The 23,508-nt window shown below is 41.1% G+C and overlaps 1 protein-coding gene across 3 annotated transcripts in view; it reads left to right on the top strand.

Moving 5' to 3' along the window:
- Positions 1-15,081: 15,081 nt before the first annotated feature.
- Positions 15,082-23,508, top strand: part of TCP11 (t-complex 11) — a 29,047-nt gene continuing 20,620 nt past the window's right edge. Inside the window, exons 1-3 of one of the 3 annotated variants that reach the window (XM_036869487.1) lie at positions 15,082-15,094; positions 15,629-15,770; positions 18,563-18,688. In XM_036869487.1, the coding sequence (XP_036725382.1) occupies positions 15,643-15,770; positions 18,563-18,688 (254 nt within the window). In that variant the 5' untranslated portion in view covers positions 15,082-15,094; positions 15,629-15,642. Of the gene's footprint in view, positions 15,095-15,628; positions 15,771-18,562; positions 18,689-23,508 lie in introns of those variants that run through there. The other 2 variants (XM_036869485.1, XM_036869488.1) reach the window with 2 other exon arrangements.

Consider the following 23,508-nt stretch of genomic DNA (forward strand, 5'->3'; position numbering starts at 1 on the left):
TCACATGTGTAAGTGAAAAGTGTGACAATAAAAGCTTAAAGGCCAAGAGGGGGGAAATGGACATATTCTATAGTGAGGTTCTTATGCTATATGTGAAGTGGTATAATATCAATTAAAGGCAGGCTGTGTTAAGATATAAATACCATAAACCTCAAAGCAACCACTACAATAACAAAACAAAGAATTATAGCTACTAAGCCAACAAAGGAAATAAAATGGAATCATAAAAAATACTCAATCCAAAAGAACACATAAAAAGAGAAAAAAAGGAAACAAAGAAAGAAATGGAACAAATGTAAAACAAATAGCAAAATGGTAGACAAACTTAACCATATCAATAATCACATTAAAAGTAAATGGTCTAACAAATGAACCTATCTATGAAACAGAAACAGAATCAGGGACATAGAGAATAGACTGGTGGTTGCCAAGGGGGAGGGGAGTGGGAGAGGGTTGGATTGGGAGTTCAGGATTAGCAGATGCAAACTATTATATGTAGGATGAATAAACAACAAGGTCCTACTATATAGCACAGGGAACTATATTCAATGTCCTGTGAAGAACCATAATGGAAAAGAATATGAAAAAGAATATATATAGGTATAACTGAGTCACTTTGCTGTACAGCAGTAATTAACAACATTGTAATTCAACTATACTTCAATAAAAAATAAATTAAAAAAAAAGGAAATGGTCTATACTGTATGATTTCACTTATATGAGGTAAATAGAGTAGCCAAACACATCAAACAGAAAGTAGAATGGTGGTTGCTGGGGGATGGGGGAGGGAGAAATGAGGAGTTATTGTTTATGGGTATAGAGTTTCAGTTTTGCAAGATGAAAAAGTCCTAGAGATTGTTTGCACAACAATGTGAATATACTTAACACTACTAAACTGTATACTTAAAATGGTTAAGATGGTAATTTTTATGTTATGTATATTTTATCATAATTAAAACCAAACCAAACCAAACAAAAAAATTCACATAATTCTTTGAGCTTACAAAAAAAATAAATGGTCTAACTGCTCTAATTAGAAGGCAGAGATTGTTAGATTGGATAAAAAAGCAAGATCAAATTATATGGTGCTTATAAGAAATACACTTTATTTTTTCAGTTTTATATATATATATATGCACTCTTTATTTTTTTATATTCTTTTCCATTGTGGTTTATCATAGGATATTGAATATACTTCTCTGTGCTACACAGTAGGACCTTTTTGTTTATCCATTTTATATATAAAAGCTTACATCTGCTAACCCTAACCTCCCACTGCATCCCTCCCCCAACCCCCTCCCCCTTGGCAACCACCAGTCTGTTCTCTATGTCCGTGATTCTGTTTCTGTTTCATAGATAAGTTCATTTGTGTCATATTTTATATTCCCTGTATGTGGTATCATGGTATTTGTCTTTCTCTTTCTGACTTACTTCACTTAGTATGATAATATCTAGTTGCATCCATGTTGCTGCAAATGGCATTATTTTGTTCGTTTTTATGGCTGAGTAGTATTCCATCGTGTATATGTACCACATCTTCTTTATCCATTCATCTGTCGATGGACATTTAGGTTGTTTCCATGTCTTGGCTATTGTGAATAGTGCTACTATGAATATAGGGGTGCATGTATCTTTTTGAATTATAGTTGTGACTGGATATATGCCCAGGGGTAGGATTGCTGGATCATATGCTAATTTTATTTTTAGTTTTCTGAGGAACCTCCATACTGTTTTCCACAGTGGCTGCACAAACTTTCATTCCCATCAACAGTGTAGGAGGGTTCCCTTTTCTCCACATCATAAGAAATACACTTTAAGTATAAAAACACAGATATGTCAGAAAGTAAAATGGTGTAAAAAGATATATCATGCTAACACTAATCAAAAGAAAAGATGGACCTGGGGATGTGATGTACATCACAGTGACCATACTTAATAATAATACTGTATTGTATATTTGAAAGTTGCTGAGAGAGTAGATCTTAAAAGTTCTCACCACAAGAAAGAAAATTTGTGATGAATGTTAACTAGACTTATTGTGGTGATCATTTTCAGTATATATGTATATCAAATCAAAATGTATGCCTGAAACTAATATAATGTTATATGTCAATTATATCTCAAGAAAGATGGCTATGTCTTGGAAAGATGTCTATGATATATTATTAGATTAAAAATAGTTGTGAAACAAACAAACAAAGAAACATGTAGTGGCTATATGAACGTCAGACAAAGTAAATTTCAGAGCAAAGAATGTTTCCAGGTATAAAGAAGATCATTTTATAATCATAAAGTGGGCAATTCATCAAGATGACTTAATTCTAAAAGTTTATGCACCTAATAACAGAGCTTCAAAATATGTGAAGCAAAAACTGATAGAACTGTAAGGAGAAATAGACAAATCACAATTATTATAGGAGATTTCAGTGCTCTCTCTTATTAACTAATATACAAGTAGGGAGAAAATAATCAAGGGTATAGAAGACAAACACCATCAATCAACTTGACCTAACTGACATTTATAGAACACTCTATCCAACAACAGCAGAATGTACATTCTTTTCAAATGCACATGGAACATTTACCAAAATAGGCCATATTCTGGATTACAAAGTAAGTCTCAATAAACTTTAAAAATTCAAGTCATAAAAAATTTGTCCTCTCATCACAATGGAATTAAATTAGAAGTTAATAACAGAAAGATTCTGGGAAAAATCTCCAAATATTTGGGAACTTGATAACACAATTCTAAATAACCAAGGGTCAAATAAAAAATACAAAAGGGAAACTAGAATGTATTTTGAATGGAATGAAAATGAAAACCCAACATATCAAAATTTGTGGGCTGCTACTAATTTGGTACTAAAAAGGTCTCAAATCAATCATCTCAGCTTCCACCTTAAGGAACTAGAAAAAGAAGAGCAAGTGAAACCCAAAATAAGCAGAAGAAAGGAAATAGTAAAGATCAGAGCAGAAATTAATGAAATAAAATACAGCAAAACAATGAAGAGGGCGTCCCTGGTGGCGCAGTGGTTGGGAGTCTGCCTGCTAATGCAGGGGACGCGGGTTCGAGCCCTTGTCTGGGAGGATCCCACATGCCGCGGAGCAACTAGGCCCGTGAGCCACAACTATACAATTATATCAATTACTATAGTAATTACAACTACTAGTAATTACAATATAATTATATCAATTACAATTATATAATTACAATTATATCAAAAAACTATACAATTATATCAGACACTGAGCCTGCGCGTCTGGAGCCTGTGCTCCGCAACAAGAGAGGCCGCGATAGTGAGAGGCCCGCGCACCGCGATGAAGAGTGGCCTCCGCTCGCCGCAACTAGAGAAAGCCCTCACACAGAAACGAAGACCCAACACAGCCATAAATAAATAAATTAATTAAAAAAAAAAATAATAACATGTTCAAGTACAATTGGTGTCTTTAAAAAAAAAAAAAAAAAGAAAGAAACCTATTTAAAAAAAAAACAAAAAAAAAAAACAATGAAGAAAAATGAAGCCAGAAGGTAGTTCTTTGAGACGATCAATAATATTGATAAATATTTAGCCATGTTAGATCAGGAAAAAAGAGAGGAGACACAAATTACCAATATCAGTAATGAGAGAGGTGACCTCACTACAGATTTTACAGGTAAAAAGAGATAATAAGGGAATATTATGAACAACTTTGCCTATGTCAACAATGAACAATAAATTAGACAACTTATATGCAACAGCCAAATTCCTAAGACAAACTACCAAAACTCACTTAATGAGAATAGGTAACCTGAATAGCCCAGTATCTTTTTTTTTTTAATTAATTAATTTATTTTTATTTATTTTTGGCTGTGTTGGGTCTTCGTTGCTGCATGTGGGCTTTCTCTAGTTGCGGTGAGCAGGGGCTACTCTTCGTTGTGGTGCGTGGGCTTCTCATTGCAGTGGCTTCTCTTGTTGTGGAGCATGGGCTGTAGGCGCATGGGCTTCAGTAGTTGTGGCTCATGGGCTCTAGAGTGCAGGCTTAGTAGTTGTGGCGCATGGGTTTAGTTGCTCTGCGGCATGTGGGATCTTCCCGGACCAGGGCTCAAACCTGTGTCCCCTGCATTGGCAGGCGGATTCTTAACCACTGCGCCACCAGGGAAGTCCCCAGTATCTGTTAAAGAAATTGAATTTGCAACTTAAAACCTTCCCCCAAAGAAAACTCCAGGCCTAGATGGCTTCACTGGTAAATTCTGCAAATATTTAAAGGAGAAAAAATACCAATTATATACAAACTCAGAAAACTGAAGAGGAGAAAAACTTCCCAAGTCATTCTGAAGCCAGTATTACTCTGATACTAAAACCATACAAACGAATTTATAAGAAAATAGAACTACAGACCAATATTCCTTGTGAACGTAGATGCAAAATTTCCAAACAAGATTTTAGCAAATAAGATCAATATATAAAGAGACAAAATACATCATGACCAAGTGAGATTTATTCCAGGAAGGCAAGGTTGACTTAACATTTGAAAATCAATATAATTCATGTTATTAACAAAGTAAGAAAGAAAAAACATACGATCATCTTAATAGATACAGAAAACAATTTTGACAAAAATACAGCATCCATTCCAGGTTAAAAACTCTAAGCAAACTAGGAAATTCCTCAACCTGATAAAGAGCATCTGTGAAAAACCTACAGCTAACATCATACTTAATGGTGAAACTTAATGCTTTCCCTCCAAGATGAGGAGCAAGACAGGGATACCTCCTCTCACCACTTCTATTCAACATTGTACTAAAGGTTTTAGCCAGTGCAACAAGGCAAGAAAAAAACAGGCATCCATATTGGAAAGGAAGAAGTAAAACTCTTTATTCAAGACAACATGACAGCAAAAGCACGATCCATAAAGAAATATTGATCAACCAGACTTAATGAAAATGAAAATTTCTGCTATGTGAAAGACACTGTTAGGAGAATGAAAGTCACAGAGTGGGAGAAAAATATTTGCAAAGCATATAACTGATAAAGGAGTTGTATGCGGAATATGTAAAGAACTCATACAACTCAACAATAAGAAAACAACCCAATTTTTAAAGTAAGCAAGAGATGTGAACAGACACTTCACCAGAGGAGGAATCTGAATGACAAATAAGCACAAAAAAAGATGCTCAGCATTGTTAGTCATCAAGAAGATGCAAATTAAAACCACAGTGAGAAACCACTACACCCTTACCAGAATGGCTTAACAGAAAAAAAAAAAAAAAAAGAAAAGAAAAGATTGACAATACCAAGTATTAGTAAGGATGTGGAACAACTGAAACTTTTGTATACTGCTGGTAGAAATGTAAAATGAGACAACCACTTGGGAGAAATGTTTGGCAGTTTCTTATAAAATTAAACAAACTTACCATATTATCTAGCAATTCCACTCCTAGGTATTTACCCAAGAAAAATTAAAACATATGTCCACAAAAGGACACTAGAATATTTATAGGAGATTTGTTCACAAAGTCAAGAGCTAGAAATAACCCAAATATCCACCAACAGATACATGGATAAAAAACTGTAGTATATTCATAGAATGGACTAATACTCTACAATAAAAAGGAAAAAACTGATAAATGCCACAAAAATGGATGAATCACACAGACATTATGCTGAGTCATAGATATTAGACACAAAAGACTACTGTTATGGACTGAATTGTGTCCCCAGATTCATATGTTGAAGCCCTAACCAATACGACTTTATTTGGAGACAGGGCCTTTAAAGAGGTAATTAAGGTTAAATGAGGTCATAAGGGTGGTGGGACCCTAATCCAATAGGACTGGTGTCCTTATAAAAAGAGGAAGGGACACCAGGGATGTGCCCACACAGAGAAAGGCCATGTAGGGACACAGAGAGAAGGAGGTCATCTGTCAAAGAGAGAGAGGGTTTAGGAGAAACCAAACCTGTCAACACTTTGATCTTGGTCTTCCAGCCTCTAGAACAGTGAGAAAATAAATTTCTGTTGTTTTATCCTCCCAGTCTGCAGTATTTTACTAGCTGACTAATATAACTGTATACTGTATAACTCCATTTATATGAAGTTTCAGAACAGGTAAAACTATAGTGACAGAAAGCAGATCCATGGCTGCCTGGGGACTGGGATAAGGAGATGGGTATTGACTGCAGATGGGCACAAGGAAACTTCTGGGTATGAGGGAGGTATTCTATTTAACTGTGGTGGTGGTGGTGGTTCCCTGGTATATATATTTGTCAAAACTCATCAAAATGTATGCTTAAAATTGGTGAATTTTATTCATGGAAATGATACCTCAATAAAGTTGATTTTAAAAAGAAACAAAATATTATGTAAAAAGTATAGACAAGAATTCTGGATTGCAGTGTAAGAGTCATGAAGTCTACCAATGCTTCATGTCTTTCATTTTGTAAGTTTGGATTTTTAGAGAGGTGTGTCCCTAGCAGAGGAAGCTGTGGGTAGTTTCAGCCCTACATGCAAAGAGGGATGCAGATGGAGCTTTCCATGTTAAAGGCCCGTAGAGTTATAACCATGTATTTCCTTTAATTTGTTCATGAAAAATAGCCGACATTAAACATCAACCAACCAACTATTACACTCAAAAAAACTCTTAATATAAAAATTTGTATTTTTTTTTAACTGAGTCCCCATTTCTATAATCAACTGATGGTGAAGTTTTATTTAGCCTGGGGGCCTAGCCCTTCCTGGTGTCTAGTTCTCCAACTTGGACTGTGCAAGGCATCAAATCCCCCCTGAGGTGCTTGCCTCACAGAGATTGAAGATCCTCGCTATGGGCGTTAGAGGGTGCCTGCCCTAATTAGAGGGTCAACTATTAACCTTTCTAACACAGCAACTCTTACTTCTTTTCTCACCATAGAGTAGAAAAGAGAGAAGATTTGGATTAGGTGATTTAAAAAGTGTTTGCTAGCTATATTATCCTCTGAGCCTATACTAGGTCTATGCTTCTCTCACTCACTCATTCAACTATAATGAGTTCTCTCTCCATGCTTAATTCTATAGGAAGGGCTCAGGACACAGCAGTGAAGGAGGCAGACATGGCTTGTGCCTTCATACTGCTTGTATTCCAGTGGGAGTTGGGAGCTGCAGGCATCCCAGGTCGAACCGGCTTAAATGATAAGTAATGTATTGGCTTGATGCTTGGGAATCTTAGGCAGGAGTTTCAGGGGTTCCCCGAGACTCTCTGTGCAGTGAAGCTGGTATTAAGATGGCCGTCAGGGACAGTTCCCAGCCTCCCACCCTGGGAAGACAAAGTCAAAATCCAGGAGAGAGACTCTCCCTTCCCTAAGGGTGTGTGATGACACAGACTGATGAAGAACATTGCCGGAAGCCTCTAGCTGACCTCTCCTTGTGCCTTATTTGCCTGACTTGTGTCACGTGCTCTCTCTGAACCAATCACTGTAATGGAGATGGGATTTTTTTTTTTTTTTCCCCCCTTAGACCAATCAGGGTTCTCCATGGAACTGGGTGTGGTAGGAATGAGCTGGGCGTGTCTCAGGAACCAGAAATGAGAGGCTCTGCTTTATTCTAGTTGGGTTCTGTTAACCCGAATATTCACGTGGTAAATTTCAACATTGGTTCAAGGCAGCTGATAACCCTTTGGCAACTTCTGGAAGCACTGACCTAAGATACTGGTTTCAACTATAAAGTAATTAAAGGGAGTCACCTTATAGAAAACATATCAGAAATATTCAGAGGTTTCATTGCATGACTGTTGAGGGGCAGTTGGGAAAGACTGCTTGGGGGAGGCAACTCTAGAGCTGGCTCCGGAAGCACGCAACGTGGCTTTAAGTTCCTGTCTCTGAGACTTACTAGCTGGGTAAGTCCCTTAAGCTCTTGGAGCCTCAGTTTCCTTTCCTGTAGAATGGGCACTATAATACCTTCTTTGTAGGATTTGTGAGAGGACTAAATGAGAATGTATGTGATGTCTTTTAGTACAGTGCCTGGCACATAGTGAGTGCTCAATATTATTATTTACGTGTGCAGAGCCAGTCTAATTGACCACATTAGGAGGTACACCTGGATTGTTTCTGACCCACACCTTCATCTTCTCAGAATCTGATTTTAGATCACAGCTGATCAAGAATAGGGGTACCACTTACAGGTATTTGTCAAGGTTCTGTCCTCCATCTGCATTGCTTTCCTTGTTTGCTACAACACCTCCACTTTTCAGGAGGTGATAAGAAAGACTGGTCAAGAGCTCTGAGGTCAGATTCCCTGGGTTCCATCCCTGTCTTACTACATATTCACTGTGTGACCCTGGGCAGGATACTTAAGTTCTCCTCATCTGTAAAGTGGGTGTAAAAGCAACATCTTTGTCATGGGGTGGTTGTGAGAATGATAGTTGCACATCTGTGTGAAGGGCTCCCCGAGGGTCTGGCACATCGTAAGCACTTGATATGTGTTGTCTGGTATTATTACTATTTCATCTATCAACCATGACTCCTGACACCATTCTTGTTATCAGTTAGTCTCAATCTCTCTCCTTAAAAATTCCAGCTGCTTCTTTCCACCTGCCTGCTGAATATTTTCTCGCAAAGATCCAACCAAAACTTCATTCTCAACCTGTCCTAAAAGAAATCTAAAATATACCCATCCACTCTCTCCTTCCCCCAAATTTCCTCCTCCGCCTCTCTGCAGCCATTCTTTCCATTAATATCAGCACCTCTGGGAAACAAAGAGCTTTATTTCCTGTTTCAAGAATTCCAGATATCAGAAAGCCTTGCTGCTCTTCCACTTCCCACAAATTCTCATAGTTGGGGAGCACTTCCACCCAGCTTAAGAGAAATGAGGCCAGAGCTGTGAAGTGACTTGCGCAGGGTCACCAGCACGTGGGCAGCAGAAGGAATTCAGGCCTCCTGTTTTTGAGGGGATTCCCCTTCCACCGCCCCATGGCTCTCTGTTCTCTGTGCCGCGGAATGACTTTGCCCCAGTTGTCCTAAGGGCCCCTGGCAGGCTCACAGTCCCGGGCTTGGTGAGGCAAGGCTCTATGCAGTTCTTGAAACAATTAAAAATCAGATTTCAAAAGCCAAGTCTCCTGTTATCCTGAGTTGTGCACTGGGGAAGGGGGGTGGGCAGAGGTGAGGAGACTAGCTCCTTTGAGACTTTCCAAGCATTGTGAGCAAAGTAAAACCCAAACTGAGGGATGTGAGTCATTCTGAGCGTGCATCTGTTAGCCACAAATGGGTACAAGAGATGGAGGTTCTGCAGGGGTTATGAGTGGTTTAGCCAGTGTTTTTCAATCTGAGAAATTCCGTAGCATAGAATTTGAGGGTGCCCGAGGGAGCCCTCCATGACTCTTCTTGCATTCCCACCTTTCTGAGCCCTGACAGGTCTCAGGTACTCACTCTGTAGCTGATGGGCACTGAACGTGGGCCGCATGTGGGCTCCATGCAGGCTTCAGACACCAAAACAGCCGTCCAGCTCATCATGTTCCTACTTCCTCAGACTATTGAAGTCAGAAAATTCTTGCCATTCCTGAGCTTGTAACAGAGACTCAGACCCAGTGACCTCCTTTTGTTCCCGCAGGGGGCTGCAGCCCCTCTGCAAGTTTAAACCGTTCAAATGAGCTCCGGCTTCATCTCGTAGACACAGTCGGAGGAACGGGGAGGGGGGAGGCAGCGCTGGGAAGAGTCCCCAAGGTGAAAAGAGAATGCCCACGGTTTCCCCATTCTCCCCCCATGCCATGGGAAGAAAAAAAGCCCCAAAGTAAAACTGGAGTTTAAAACTTTTCTCTGTTCATAGAGACAGAAAATAGAATAGAGGTTACCATGAGCTGAGGAAGGGGGTGTTGGAGGAGAGGAGGACGAGTTATTGTTTAATGGGTATAGAGTTTTTGTTGGGGATGATGAAAGGTTTTGGGTATAGATAATGGTGAAGGTTACACAACATTGTGGATTTAATTTATTTGACGCCACTGAATTGTACCCTTAACAAATGGTTAAAATGATAAATATTATGCTATGTATTCTACCACAATAAAAAAGAAAAGACAATAACTTTAAAAAAAAAAACCCTGTTCTCTGCATTTCTTTTGAAACTGACTTCAAATAGACTGGCCCTCAAATCTGCAGCTGAATTCTTTGTCAGGAGATCATTATACTTTGCTTTAGGCTGGTGGTTCTAAAGAATTATGGATGACGGGAATGATTGAAACTGATTTATTTCTCAAGTGTTTGAGATTCCTTCATCCTGGTCCAATAATGTCTATTCAGGAAAAGCTTGTCTTTACCAAAGTCAGAAAAATAAAAGAAAATGCACAGGCCACCATCTAAAGTGGGCCTGGTTTAAGAAAATCTCTTATGTGAAATCTCAGATTTGGAGAACAAATTGGTAGCTGATGATTTGCCTTACAAAAGACTGATTCACTTAACAAAAGAGTTTTACTCAAAGGTTCCTTTAAGAAGAGAGCCCCCTGGTGCATTTAATGATATTATTAGATTAAAAAAAAAAAAAAATCCCAACTGCTCAAGGACATTGCACTGTAAATACGTGAATGCATTGTATTGTGTTGTAAGAGTGGGAATAAAGAAGTAAGGGCTCTTTGACAAATGGACCATTTTGGTCCAGAGTAACACAAGGAGGAAGCAAGATGAGTGTTCTTGGCCTAAAATCCTGGCGGCTTTCTGGGAAGGCTTTGGGAGTTTGTGATTTATTTCAGACAGCTAAGCCCGAGGCCTGTGATGTGTCCATTTTGAGAACTTAGGGTCCAAGTTCTAACTCTGCTCACGCTGACCCCTGTCACCTGCCCTGATCACAAAGGCCCTCAGTCGTGAGCTCAACTCTGTCCTGCGATGGCAGAAAAATATATCTGTTGCCAGAAAGTGGATTCTCTCTGGTGATGAAGAATGATCCTTATTTATGTCTGCATAGGTACATTCTGGGGCCCATAAAGGTTTAATTGTCCCTCTAACTAGTTTTTTAAAAAAACCCACAAAGAGGCTGCCAGCTTTCCCCAGAGTTTAAAACCAACTGAATGCGGTTCTGTGGAAACTGCTTTAAGTGTGTAACTCGCGCTGTGTCCTGGGGCACAAGGCATGATTGTTTGGGGGAGTCGAAAGATGCAGCTCTTAGGAAGACTTTGAAAGTCAGTTTTTGTGGCTTTGGGCTGCTGCTGACCCTGGCTTGCTCTACAGAGAGAGAGAGAGAGAGAGAGAGGGCCTCCCTCTCCCTCAGCAGAAGCCTGCCTCTGCAAGTTACTCCCAGGGTGCCACTGCCCCCTGCTGCCACCTCCCAGTTCAGGGGGAACCCCTGTCACAGGACCCTAAACATCCTCCCTTTTATCTCTGACGTTGCCTGTGCTGGTTTAAAAGACTTACAGGAAGCTAAGGAGAGAGGAGACACAGAAAGAGAGGAAACATGTCTGTGAGACAAAAAGAGAAAGACGGACACTGGTAACCAACACGGGGCCCAGAGAGATCCCTCAGCACCGCTGCCTCTCCTGTTTGTGCCTGTGTGTTCATTTGACAGTTATTGGCAGGGCACCTACTATGTGAATGAAGCACACACAGCTCCTGCTCTCAGAGAGCTTACAGTCTCCCGATGGAGTTAGTCATCATGCACAAATGTGTAAGGACAAACTGCCATGACTGCTATGAAGAAAAAGGAATGGGTGCTGAGTGAAGCTAACCAAGGGCCATGGAAGGTTCTGTGAGGGAGTTAGGCCTTGTAAGTTAGACCTGAAGAATGAGAGGGAGTCAGTGAGGTAAACGGAGTTTAGAGGAAGGGACAGTATGTGCAAAGACCCCGACGCAGGAAGGAGCAGGACTGGAGATGCAGGCTGTCGGCGCTCCTGCCAGCATCTTCTTTGTCTTCTCTTGAAGCCCCCTTCCCTGAAAAGATCTGTGATGGTTTCCCATCCATCACACTTCCCTGTGAGCTTTGAAGGGCCTCGTCCGGACTGCCCCCAGATTACCTTGACCCTTCTCACCCTCCTCCTGGGCTCTGCGAAGAAAACACATTTGTCAAAAGACTAAAGCAAATAGTTTTGACTTGTGGTTCTGTACCATAAGGGAGGTTATAATGAAGTCGATCCCAGTTTACATGACTCCAAATGGTTCCATTTAAATGTCCCACCCTGTATTTATGTGTCCCTACCACTTTAGTTGACTGTTTATCTTCCAGTATACTCTACTCTACTTGCAGTCCAGGCCTCTATTTAACATCATCTCTTACTATTTCCATTCCATGGTCTATCATTTACATTTTTCTTTAGGAAATGTAAATATTTATTTACAGTATTAGCTTTTACTCTTGCTTAGCTCTATATATTATGGAATAAACAGACTGTGATATGGGTTCTAGTCCTGAATTTTCTGTAAACTGGTGGTGACCTTAGCCAAGTCATTTAACCTCACTGAGCCTAATGCTTCTGTGTAAAATGAGGCATTTTTTGTTTTTGTTATTTTGTTTTAGCTAGCGGATCCATATTCAGGATTCCTCTTAATCCCTGTGCTTCTCTACTTCTTACAGATAGCCACCTAGGAGTGCTTCTCTGACATCCTTCTCTATATCCACCCCTCTTTCAGAATGTCTTTGCGGTAGGATCAACTTTCTGTATAATTTGCTCTTGTGGGGTAGTGTACAGGATAGTATTTAACAAATGAGGATAGATCATACTATTGTGCTTGGGTTAAAGCACACATATGTGGGGAAATGGTGGAGAAGTAGGAAAATTCTAGCTGCTGGCCTGAAATTCCCTTAGACTGCTTCTCAACCGGGGTACATGCATCCATAGGGGTACAGAGGTGTGCCAGCAAGTACAGGAAGCCCTTCCTCCTCAGACAAGAATTCTACTCAAAGATTTGAGGAGAGAAAATAGACTTCAGTGTTAAAACAAACATATGACATCTTAGTTTAGAAGGGGAACCCTGGGGTGGACAGCTTTGGGCACACTGTGATGTGAGTGGAAACGTGGCCTTTACCTCTGCCCTTGGGTTGTTTGAGAAATACTTGCCTTATGGGTCTTTTGAAATATGTGCACTTAAATAGGGTAAAGGTGTTGAGTTACTCAGGAGGGCCACTCCTGCCAAAGAATGGACATATGTGGAAAATCCATTTTCACCCAGTAGGAGAGTTTAAAGAGGGGTCTTGGGGTTGAGGGGGAGCCAGCCTGAACAAGAGACCCATTTCTAAAGACCAAATCGGTTACACAGTCTTGCTTAGGATTCTGGCTCATGGCTGGGTTTGAACTGATCCAAACATCTGGAAGGTCTCTCACCCTTTCTCTGACCTCCAGTAGCAGTTCTTATTTGTACTCCATTCTGGGACTTACCATACCATTATATGTTAGTTATATTTTCTTTTTTATACAGCTTCTCAGCCAGAGTTAGGGAGGTGGTGTGAATTAATAAAAAGTATATGATCAAGCGTCAAGACCTTGCTTGCCGTGTGACTTTTGGAAACTCCCTGAAATCTCTCTGATCCCCAGCTTGCTCATCTATTAAACGGTCCAATATAACACCTGCCTTGCCTACTGAACAGGTAGGATTGCATGCAGAGCATATAGATTTGCAATGTAAAAGCATTTTGTAGATCATTAAACAAAAATCAGTTATTATTAACTAAGACCCCAAAGGGAAGGAGAGTTTATCTCTCACATCATCTTTCTATTCTCCTCAACCTCTAACTTTTGCCTAGTTGGTTCTGAAAACTATTAAAGATAAGATCATGAAATGCTGTCCCCACGCTGACCCTGAGAAAACTCCAATTCTGTCTCTCCTACCCCCATCCTTTCCTCCTCTTCTGGCCTGTCTCCTCCCCTCTTCCACATGCTCCCACACTGCTATTTCTTCCTACTGCCCCTTCCAGAGAATTTGGGTAAGAAGAGGACACTTAAAGGGGCTGTGTAATGTATATGAATGAACTACTCTCACAATTTCAGGCATCAGCAGGGCAAGTTTTATGGCAATGCCATTTTTGTGGGAAAACAAACTGGTGTCATTCTGGAGACTTTCTCCCAGAAATAAAAATGCCCAAACAGAATTATGGAAAAAAAAATTTTCTTAATAGCGAAATCAACAACCCAATCTAAATATATCCCTGTAATAATGAAGAATCATATTTACATTTAACTCTTTGCTGCAGTCAGATAACTTCCTCCCACTTCTGGCTTTGGGGTGTAGGCCAGCCTGCTTCACAGTTGACGTCCCTGAGGGAAACACCAGGAAAGGGTGATGAGGAGGAAGGGGCAAGTTTAGTATGTATTGATTTGAGATACTCTCTGGCTAAACAGTAACTTTGCTAGGCTAGTCCCCTCCTATCTGCCTGGGCCTCAGAGTGAAGTGGATTTTCTTAAGCAGAAATGTTCTTGGATCTCTTCTTAATTTTCCCCTTCAAAAAATAGGAGTTGTGCAAGAAAGATCCACATTCCACACTAACAAGGCAAGGGTTATAATGAGAACTTGGTTTCTTACAGGCAATACTTTCGTCTTTTGTTTTATTTATTTATTTTTAAAGTAAGCTTTTGTGGTAAGAAATCAAGTCAAAGTAATAGAGAAGGATGGGAGAATCGTGGAACGGAAACTTCCTTTTCATTTTTTTCCCCCAAAGTGCAGGGATTGGAGGGGAGGGGTCACTCCAGGTCCTCACATCACTCCAGGGGCAACAGAGCAGACCAGGAACCAAGAAAGGCTGGTGACCTGGGGCCTGGAGCGGCGGGATCAGCCCCCAAGCCACAGATGAGCCCGTGGCCAGGAATTCAGCGGGAGGACCCTACACTGCCTCCCAGTTCCCCGCGCCTGCTCCGACCAGCACCTGGCACGGGTTCTCGGCTTCCACACCTGGAGAATGGGAGAAGGGCCCTCCTCTCACAATGGGCCCAGGATGTGCTAAGGAAACAACCCGCCTGGGTGTGGTTCTCTCTCAAGTTTTATGAACAGGCTGAAGAGAAACAAAACATCGTGCTCCTTCTCTTCCTAAGTAGTTTCAGGTGATCTTTTTCGTGGGGAGCGGGAGATGTCAGGCAGGGAAGGGCCCCGGGGACCAGTTAACCAAAGGCCTGTGGAGGCTTCGAGCCCTCGAGGACCGAGGCACTAGCCGGCGGCTTCCACCCGAGGAGGTGGCGGCGGTCGGCACGTGCCCCGCCCCGTTGCCCCGGAGACGGGCGGCGGTTTATGTTCAAATCCCGGACTCTCCCACCGTGGCGCGGCGGCGGGGGTGCGCGCGGGTCGGCCCCGCACGGCCGCCGTCCCTCGCTGCCCAGCCGCGGTGGTACGGCCCCAGCCTAGAGGTGCGCCGCAGTCCGCCCGACTCCGCAGTGGCGGCGGGTTGCTGTGGAGGAGGCGAGGGACTTGGAGTTTGAGCGCCGTGGGCTCCCCCTGCTGCTGGAGCCCGGGTGGGCCTGGGGCGGGCGTTTCAGGCGAGCAGGCCGCCCCTCTGGCCTTAGTTTCCTGGTTGCGGAGCCAGCACTCACTACTCTGTGATTCCTCAGCCCCGTTCCTCCAGGCTCCTCTGCCCCTGTCGGTCCCCGAGAGACCCTGAAGCTGTCCACCCTCCTCTTAGTTTGTCCAGGTCGGGCGCGATTGGCCGGGCCCCAGACCCCTTAGGTAGTTGGAGAGCCCCCTTCCTCGCCGCCCACAGCGCCCCATTTCTCCCCACCCAGATTCCATCAGCAAAATGACGGACGTGGAGGAAAACGTGCCCCTGAAGGACCCTGGCGATGCAGAGAGCGGGGCCTGTAAGCCCGAAACCTCAGGACCGACCCGGGAAGACATGAGCAGCCCCAAGGACCACCCTTCCCGTAGGTCCAGCCCCGCCGGCCCCAGCCCTCGGGGTGCTTAGTGTGGGTCAGGTGGGAAGGAGCCCGCGGCGCCGCACTTCTCTACCCACCTTTTTCCTCATCCCCCCACCCCAATCTCTACTTTCAGGCCCCAGGCCCCTTGTTGACCAGAAGATCTTCAGAGTTTTTGGTCCTGGAGAAAGAAGTGACCCAAGAGCGATTTCTTGAATCTGACAAGATGTGAGGCTGAGTCAGTTCAGAGCCAGCTTTGTATTGTTTTATTTTGAATTTGTAGGTGGAAAATGGCAGACACCTGGGGTAGATTTTAAAGAACGGAAATGATCCCAGATGGGCATTGTGTTCTCTCGGTGCTTCGTTGACTGCATTTAGTAATGATGCTCTGGCCTCATACTCTTTAGCTCATACTATAGGAGATGTTCTTTTATGTTCCTATTGGGGCACAAAGTCTCTTCCACACTTTATGTCTGATCTCACTGGGACTCATCCAGCATTTCTCTTATCATAATCACCAGGTAATTTCAGCAGTCAACCATCTGAAGGCCTGTCCACGTGCAACAACCTGAGTTAAATTCTTTAAATTCAATCGCTTGTCTTTCTCTTGTAGCCACACGGGGTCGCTGCTGGTTAAGGAAAAGCAGCAAATTGGGTGCTTTGGAATCCTGATTTGGGCAATACAACTCAATAACCTGAATAACTAAACTCCTCTGTTTTAATAATTTCGAAATTTTATATATTAGGTTGACTTGGTTAAGTTACCAAATTATCTTGAAAATGTCTTTGTCCTTGGGATCTGGATTTTAAAAATCTATTTTAGTTACTTTTTACCTCTAATTTCTCTTTGAACCTCCTGTTCCTGAATTTTACAGCTGTAGGAGTTGCATAGTGCTATGGTACTTTTGAGCGACAGAACAATCTTGTCAGAGCAGGCTATGAGATTTGGTTTGTTGTAGTTGGGAAGTGTTTCTGTGTATAATATTTTCCTCAGTCCTTCAATAAGCTGCTACAAGCAGCTCAATCTCCCTTTGAAGATTTTCTCTTAGTTCTGATTTTGCATTACTGAATTAGCAGTAAGTCTGTTTGCATATTTGACTGTGTTTTGCCATTTTGGCCAAAACTGAAGACTTCAGAGAGACTGCAAAAATAAAGGGAACTTCCTGTCCAACTAAGGTTCAGTTCACCGTTACATTTACCTAAACAGAAACTCTGCTGGTGGCTTTTTGGTAAATTTTACAATCACCTTTTACCCTTAACTTTTTATTTTGATATATTTCAAATCTGTTGAAAAGTAAAAAAACAACGAATGCCCACATTAACATTTGCCACACTGTTTTTTTCTCTTATTATATTTTACATATGTATTTTTTCTTTCTTGAAGTTATAGAGTCATGACTTTACCTCTAAATATTTCATGTATCTTCTAAGAACAAAGGCATTCTCCTATGAAACCTCTTTTGTGCAATTTTTCCTTTTTACATTTTTAAACCTTTTTGCTTATGGAAAACTTAAACATATACAAAAGTAGAGAGATTGGAATAATGAACCCCCATTTACTCATCACCCAACTTCAACAATTATCAACTCATGGCCAATCTTAGTTCATTTATATCCCCTCCACATCTTGGAGCCGAATACTTTTTTGTGAACAAATTATGAAGCTTCATTGAAAGAGAGTGAGAAAATATGATTTATTGTGTGCAGCTCTTTTATACCAAGTAATAATAACTACCATGTATGCCAATTATGTAAGAATGCTATCAGGTAGGTCTCTACTAAGAACTTAGAATAGTGGTTCCCAAATGCTAGAGCTGGTTTGTGACAAAATTCTTAGCATACTGTGTGAAATGAAATAAAGATATTGTAATGAGTTTTTCCTAAAGCTAAATTGATTCAATTTTAAGGACTAGTCTTTTTTCTGACTGTATTCCCTTTCCGCTTTTTGGGGGTTTAAACTATCCTTTTTCTTTTATGAAATGGTTTTGGTGGTGGTAGAGTGGATTTTTTTTTTTTGGTTGCACCAGGTCTTAGTTGTGGCTTGCGGGCTCCTTAGTTGCACCTCACCGACTCCTTAGTTGTGGCATGCAAACTTTTAGTTGTGACATACTTGTGGGATCTAGTTCCCTGACCAGGGATCGGACCTGGGCCCCCTGTATTGGGAGCGTGGAGTCTTAACCACTGCTCCACCAGGGAAGTACCTAGAGTGGATTTTTTATTTGCTTATTTCATACTATCCATACTTGACAAAACAAAAAGTTGGCAAGCTGTCGTCAGTTGCTCAAAATCTTTTTGGAAATTTACTCGTCTGTGAAATCCTAAATTCTGGAAACTACTTTAGAAGACCAAGTGAGATTGACGCCATTCAGTACCCTCTGTGTGGAGAATTTAACTTCCATCAGAGGCAGGAAGAGGAGAGTGGAATCGTAATATCCTTAGATAAACATTATTTTTGCAAATCACAAATTATTTCTTTGCCACTTCATTATTTTACTTCTTAAGAGAAAGGTTTTTAATCAGTTTCACTTTCTGTTTTTTTATAAGATAGCTTCTTTATCCTCCCTTACCCCCATGCTGGGCTACTGAGAGGCTCTGTCGCGGGACCTAGAGTTCAGAAAACATAACTGACTGGAATGGTAGAATGAGTGTGTGTAAGGTCACTGTGATGAATCTCAATTTGGAGCCTACTCAGTGGAGTGAATCTCTGAATAAAATAGAAATTCAGACTTCTTTGAGTTCACTGGTGTCCCCCATAAGTTCTTTTTTTTCAGTTGAGGTATAAGTGACATAGAACATTAGTTTCAGGTGTACCTCATATGTTCTTTCTGTCACAGGTCTGATAGATACAGTTAATGATGTTTCCAAGCTGAGCAAGGAGATTGGGATGAATCATGATTTCCACATGGAAGAGAAGGTTTTGCCTCCAAGCAGGTACAGGCTCTTCTAATTTTCCCATTTTATTCATCCTGGTGTAGGTATTTAGCACTAATGGCTTCTGACCAGACTCAAAGCATTTTTATTTAATAACACAATCAGTGCTTGAATCTAAGCCATTAGAGGTCTCAGCAACTGAAACAGAAGAGTAATAAATTATAATTATTAGTATCAGAGGGTCAAGAAGCAAATGTTATTTAACCAGTGAATAAACCCAAGCAATTATTGGGATGTTCACTTTGGGACCCCACTTAATAATAAAATAGTTAGGGTGGATTTCAGATCTTCTCTGACAGATGCGGAGGAATTAGCCTGTAGTAGCTATCTATTGCTGCATGACAAATTACCCCAAAACTCATCAGCTAAAACAGTGTTCATTATCTCCCAGTTTCTGTGGGTCAGGGATTACGGGTGTGGCTTCACTGTGTGCTCTACCAGTCTGTTGATGTTGGCCTGAGCTGCCCTCAGTTCCTTGCCACCTGGGCCTCTCCATAGGGTGGCTCACAAAACAGCAGCTGCCTTCCCTCACCCAGGGTGAGAAAGCGAGAGAGTAAGTGGGTGAGAGATGGTGCCCAAGACAGAAGCCACGGTCTTTTTGTTACCTAACCTCAGGAGTGACGTCCGTGGCCTCTGCTACATTTTGTTTGCTAGAAAGGAACCCACAAATCCAGGCCACACTCCAGGGTACAGGATTATACCAGGGTGTGAATACTAGGGATCTAGATCTTTGGGGTCATTTTATTGGTATTGGTTGCCTACCACATGGCTCCTGTCTTATCAGTTACTCTCTTATGTGATCACAGATTTAAACAGGCACAGATAAAAAGATCAATTTTCTCATAGTGGTGTTTTCAACTGCCCCCTCAACTCCTCACCCACACCCCCATTCCCCACTTCATAAATCAGCTTAATTTGTGAATCAAGATCAGAACCCTCTTGATAAGGAATGCTCCCCCACCCCCATCAAGCCTTATTTTTCATTCTTCTTAGTTATATTGACATTGCAATAAATAAGAACCATTCCATAAGTATGACTTGCTGGTTTATTGGCAGTTAAGTGGGTAAATTCATTGTCAGATTTTACATTTTAAAACAGTTCTGATTTCCCACCAATAGACAGATATGTGATGGCAGCTTGTGATAAGTCAATTTCCTTAAATGTTTTTGTCATTTGTCAGCTTCAGGGACTCTGTTACTAAAGTGCTGTTCTCTGCCACAAGTTGCTGCCCTGGTCTTCCTGGTCTGATCTGCTCTTGCCAACAGATGTCCATGTCAAGCACAGCTTCTCTGGGAACAGGTTTTCACCAAAACCCAGATCTTCTAGCATCTCTCTCACTGCTTAGATGATTCTGTTGCTGGCAGGAGAGGAGGAAAAAAGAGTAGAGAAAATGAGAGAGGGAGAAATGAAGCAGGGGAAATAGTACTATTCAGAGCTGGGTTTTCAAGTAAGGTAATACAAAATTTATATCAGGAAAAAGGTTGAAATCGAGTTTGAGGTCACTCCTTATTGGCAGTTGGCTTTACTTTGGGCTCATAGGATGAAATTAATTACAATTGTATGTTCCTAAGGGAAATCCCATGTTTGGGCATTCATTCATCAGGCATTTGTTGAGTCCTTATTATGTGGCAGGAAAAATGTTGAGTTCTGGGGATAGAGGTAGCTACAGCTATAAATAAATAAGGCACTGTCTTTGCTGTCAAGAAGCTTTTGTAAGAGAGACAGATGAATAACAGAAAGTGACTGATAAGTTCACTCAGAGCTGTGTGAATAGAGTTGAATGAAAGTTCTCAGCTGCCTAAAGATCAGAGAAGATTTGCCTATGGAGGAAGATTTAGCCTATGATGACTTGAGTCTTAGAGGTGGTCTGGGTGGGAAGGAATGCTCCTGGCAGAGGAATCATGTTGGAGGCACAATGGTGTGAACTGAACAAGTATCTTGATGTGATTGAGCACAGGGTATTATGAGGTAGGAGGAGATAAATTTGAAAGGGAGGTAGAGCAATATCAGGAAGGGTCATGTGAGCCATTTATACTGCTGGTGATGGGAAGCCCCAAAGGACTTTGAGCATGACCTCATGATCGGAATTGCATCTTAGAAAAATCATTGATTTTAGAATGAACTGGTGGGGAACAAATTAAAAAGGGACAAGACTGAAGACAGAGGGACCAGTTAATGGCCTAATGTAGTAGTCCAGGTAAGAGATGATGGTAGGAGGGGATGGATTCCAGAGACATTTAAAAAGCAAAATTTATGGAACTTGGAAGATGGATTGGACAAATAGGGTGAGGGGAAAAGCTTTAAGAACAATTACAGTACACAATAGACTATTAGACTATAGTTGGTTACCTCTGCTGATTGAGATTGGTGTGTTGGGAGAGGAATTTTGATTTTTGTTGTATTCATCTTTGTATTGCTTTTTTTGGTTTGTTTTACAAGGAGCATGCATTACTAAGGGGGGATGTTTAATGCCAGAAAACCGATCACTATTTGGCAATGACTAGGTACAGCCTCAGAATTTTCAAATGATTCTTTTTCTTCTTATTAGTCTAACTGTATAGGTCAGAGAAATCATTTAAATAAAGGTCAGAGGAAAATTAATTCCTTTTAAAATATTAATAGACAATTTTTAGCATAGTTTAGTTTTACAGAAAAATGATGGAAAATAGAGTTCTCACATTCCCCCTTTTCTCCTGCACACAGTTTCCTCTATTATTTATATTTTATATTAATGTGGTATATTTGTTACAATTGATGATCCAGTATTAATACATTATTATTAACTCAAGTTTACACTGGTGTTCACTTTTCGTGTTGTATATTCTATGGGTTTTGAAAAATGTATAATGACACGTATTCACCATTTCTGTATCATACAGAGTAATTTCACTGCCCTAAAAATCCCCTGTGTTCGACCTATTCGTCCTTCCCTCCCTCCCTCTGAAACCCTTGGCAACCACTGATCTTTTTACAGTCTCCGTAGGTTTTTCTGAATTTCTTATAGTTGGAATCATATAGTAGGTAGCCTTTTCAGATTGGATTCTTTCAATTAGCAATATGCATTTAAGGTTCCTCCATGTCTTTTGGGGGCTGGATAGTGCATTTCTTTTTAGTGTTGACCTCTTGGTTGCTTCCAAGTTTTGGCAGTTATGAATAAAGCTGCTATAAATGTCCATGTGCAGATTTTTGTGTGGACATAAGCTTTCAACTCATTTGAGTGAATACCAGGGAGCACTATTGTTGGACTGTATGGAAAGAGTATGTTTAATTTTGTTAGAAACTGTGGAACCATCTTCCAGAGTGACGGTCTTACACTTTGCTTTCCTACCAGCAATGAATGAGAGTTCCTGTTGCTCCTTTCTTGTCAGCATTTGGTATTGTCAGTGTTTTGGATTTTGGCTATTCTAATAGGTGTGTAGTGGTATCTCATTGTTACTTTAATTTACAATTCCCTAATGAGATGTGAGGTTGAGCATCTTTTCATATGCTTATATGCCATCTGTATATATATCAATACTTTGGTGAGGTGTCAGTTCAGACCTTTCCCTGTTTTAAAATTGAGTTGTTTTATTGTTGAATTTTAAGAGTTCTTTGTATATTTTGGATACTAGTTCTTTATCAGATATGTGCTTTGCGAAGATTGGAGCTTGCCTTTTCATTCTCTTGTCTCTCACAGAGCAGTTCTTAATTTTAATGAAGCCCAACTTACAAATTTTTTCTTTCATGGATCTTTCTTTTGGTGTTGTATCTAAAAGGTCGTTGCCAAACCCAAGGTTACCTAGATTTCTCCTGTTATCTTCTAGAAGTTTTAGAGTTTTATGTTTTACATTTAGTTTTATGATCTATTTGTGGAAGGTGTAAGATCTGTATCTAGATTCATTTTTTTGCATGTGGATGTCCAGTTGTTCCAGCACCATTTGTTGAAAAGACTATCCTTTCTAATTGAATTACCTTTGCTTCTGGTTTTTGTTTGTTTGTTTGTTTTGGTTTTTTAAAAGTTTTTTAAAATTATTTATTTATTTATTTATTTATGGCTGCATTGGGTCTTCATTGCTGTGCGTTGGCTTTCTCTAGTTGGCGATTGGGGGCTACTCTTTGTTGCAGTGCGTGGGCTCCTCACTGCGGTGGCTTCTCTTCTTGCGGAGCATGGGCTACAGGCGTGCGGGCTTCAGTAGTTGCAGTACGCGGGCTCAGTAGTTGTAGCTCACAGGCTTTAGAGTGCAGGCTCAGTAGTTGTGGCGCACGGGCTTAGTTGCTCTGCGGCATGTGGGATCTTCCTGGACTAGGGTTCAAACCTATGTCTGCTGCTTTGGCAGGCGGATTCTTACCCACTGTGCCACCAGGGAAGTCCCTTTTTTTTTTTTTTTTGAGGCGGGGAAAAAGACGGATATTTCTGGCTTCCATGACTGGCTACATGGTAGTGCCATTGAAATTGGGAATACAGGAGGAACAGGTTTGGAAGGGGAAGACAGTGAATTCAATTTTAGACCTGCTGATTTGGAAGTATCTATAGATATTCAGGTGTTATCAAAGAAGGAAAATCCTTTCCTAGATTTTAGGTCTATAAGAAAGTGAAAGATCATTTAGTTCATTGCTATATGTGTACATAAAGGGAAACAAAGTCACATCTTTTCTAAGCTAAATGCAAAATCAGTGCTAAAGTTCAGCCTGATCTCTATTCAGGGTTCTTCCTACTGCAGAGGGTGGGCTGTGCTGGAACCACAAGGGGCCCTTCTGAGAGGTTGTGCTGGTGCCATTGACATCCAAGTTTAACCCCAGCTTATTCAGCTCTGCTACCGTCCAAACATAGTTCCTGGCC

Source organism: Balaenoptera musculus, chromosome 11 (assembly GCF_009873245.2).
Source record: "Balaenoptera musculus isolate JJ_BM4_2016_0621 chromosome 11, mBalMus1.pri.v3, whole genome shotgun sequence".
In the NCBI taxonomy this organism is placed as follows: Eukaryota; Metazoa; Chordata; class Mammalia; order Artiodactyla; family Balaenopteridae; genus Balaenoptera; species Balaenoptera musculus.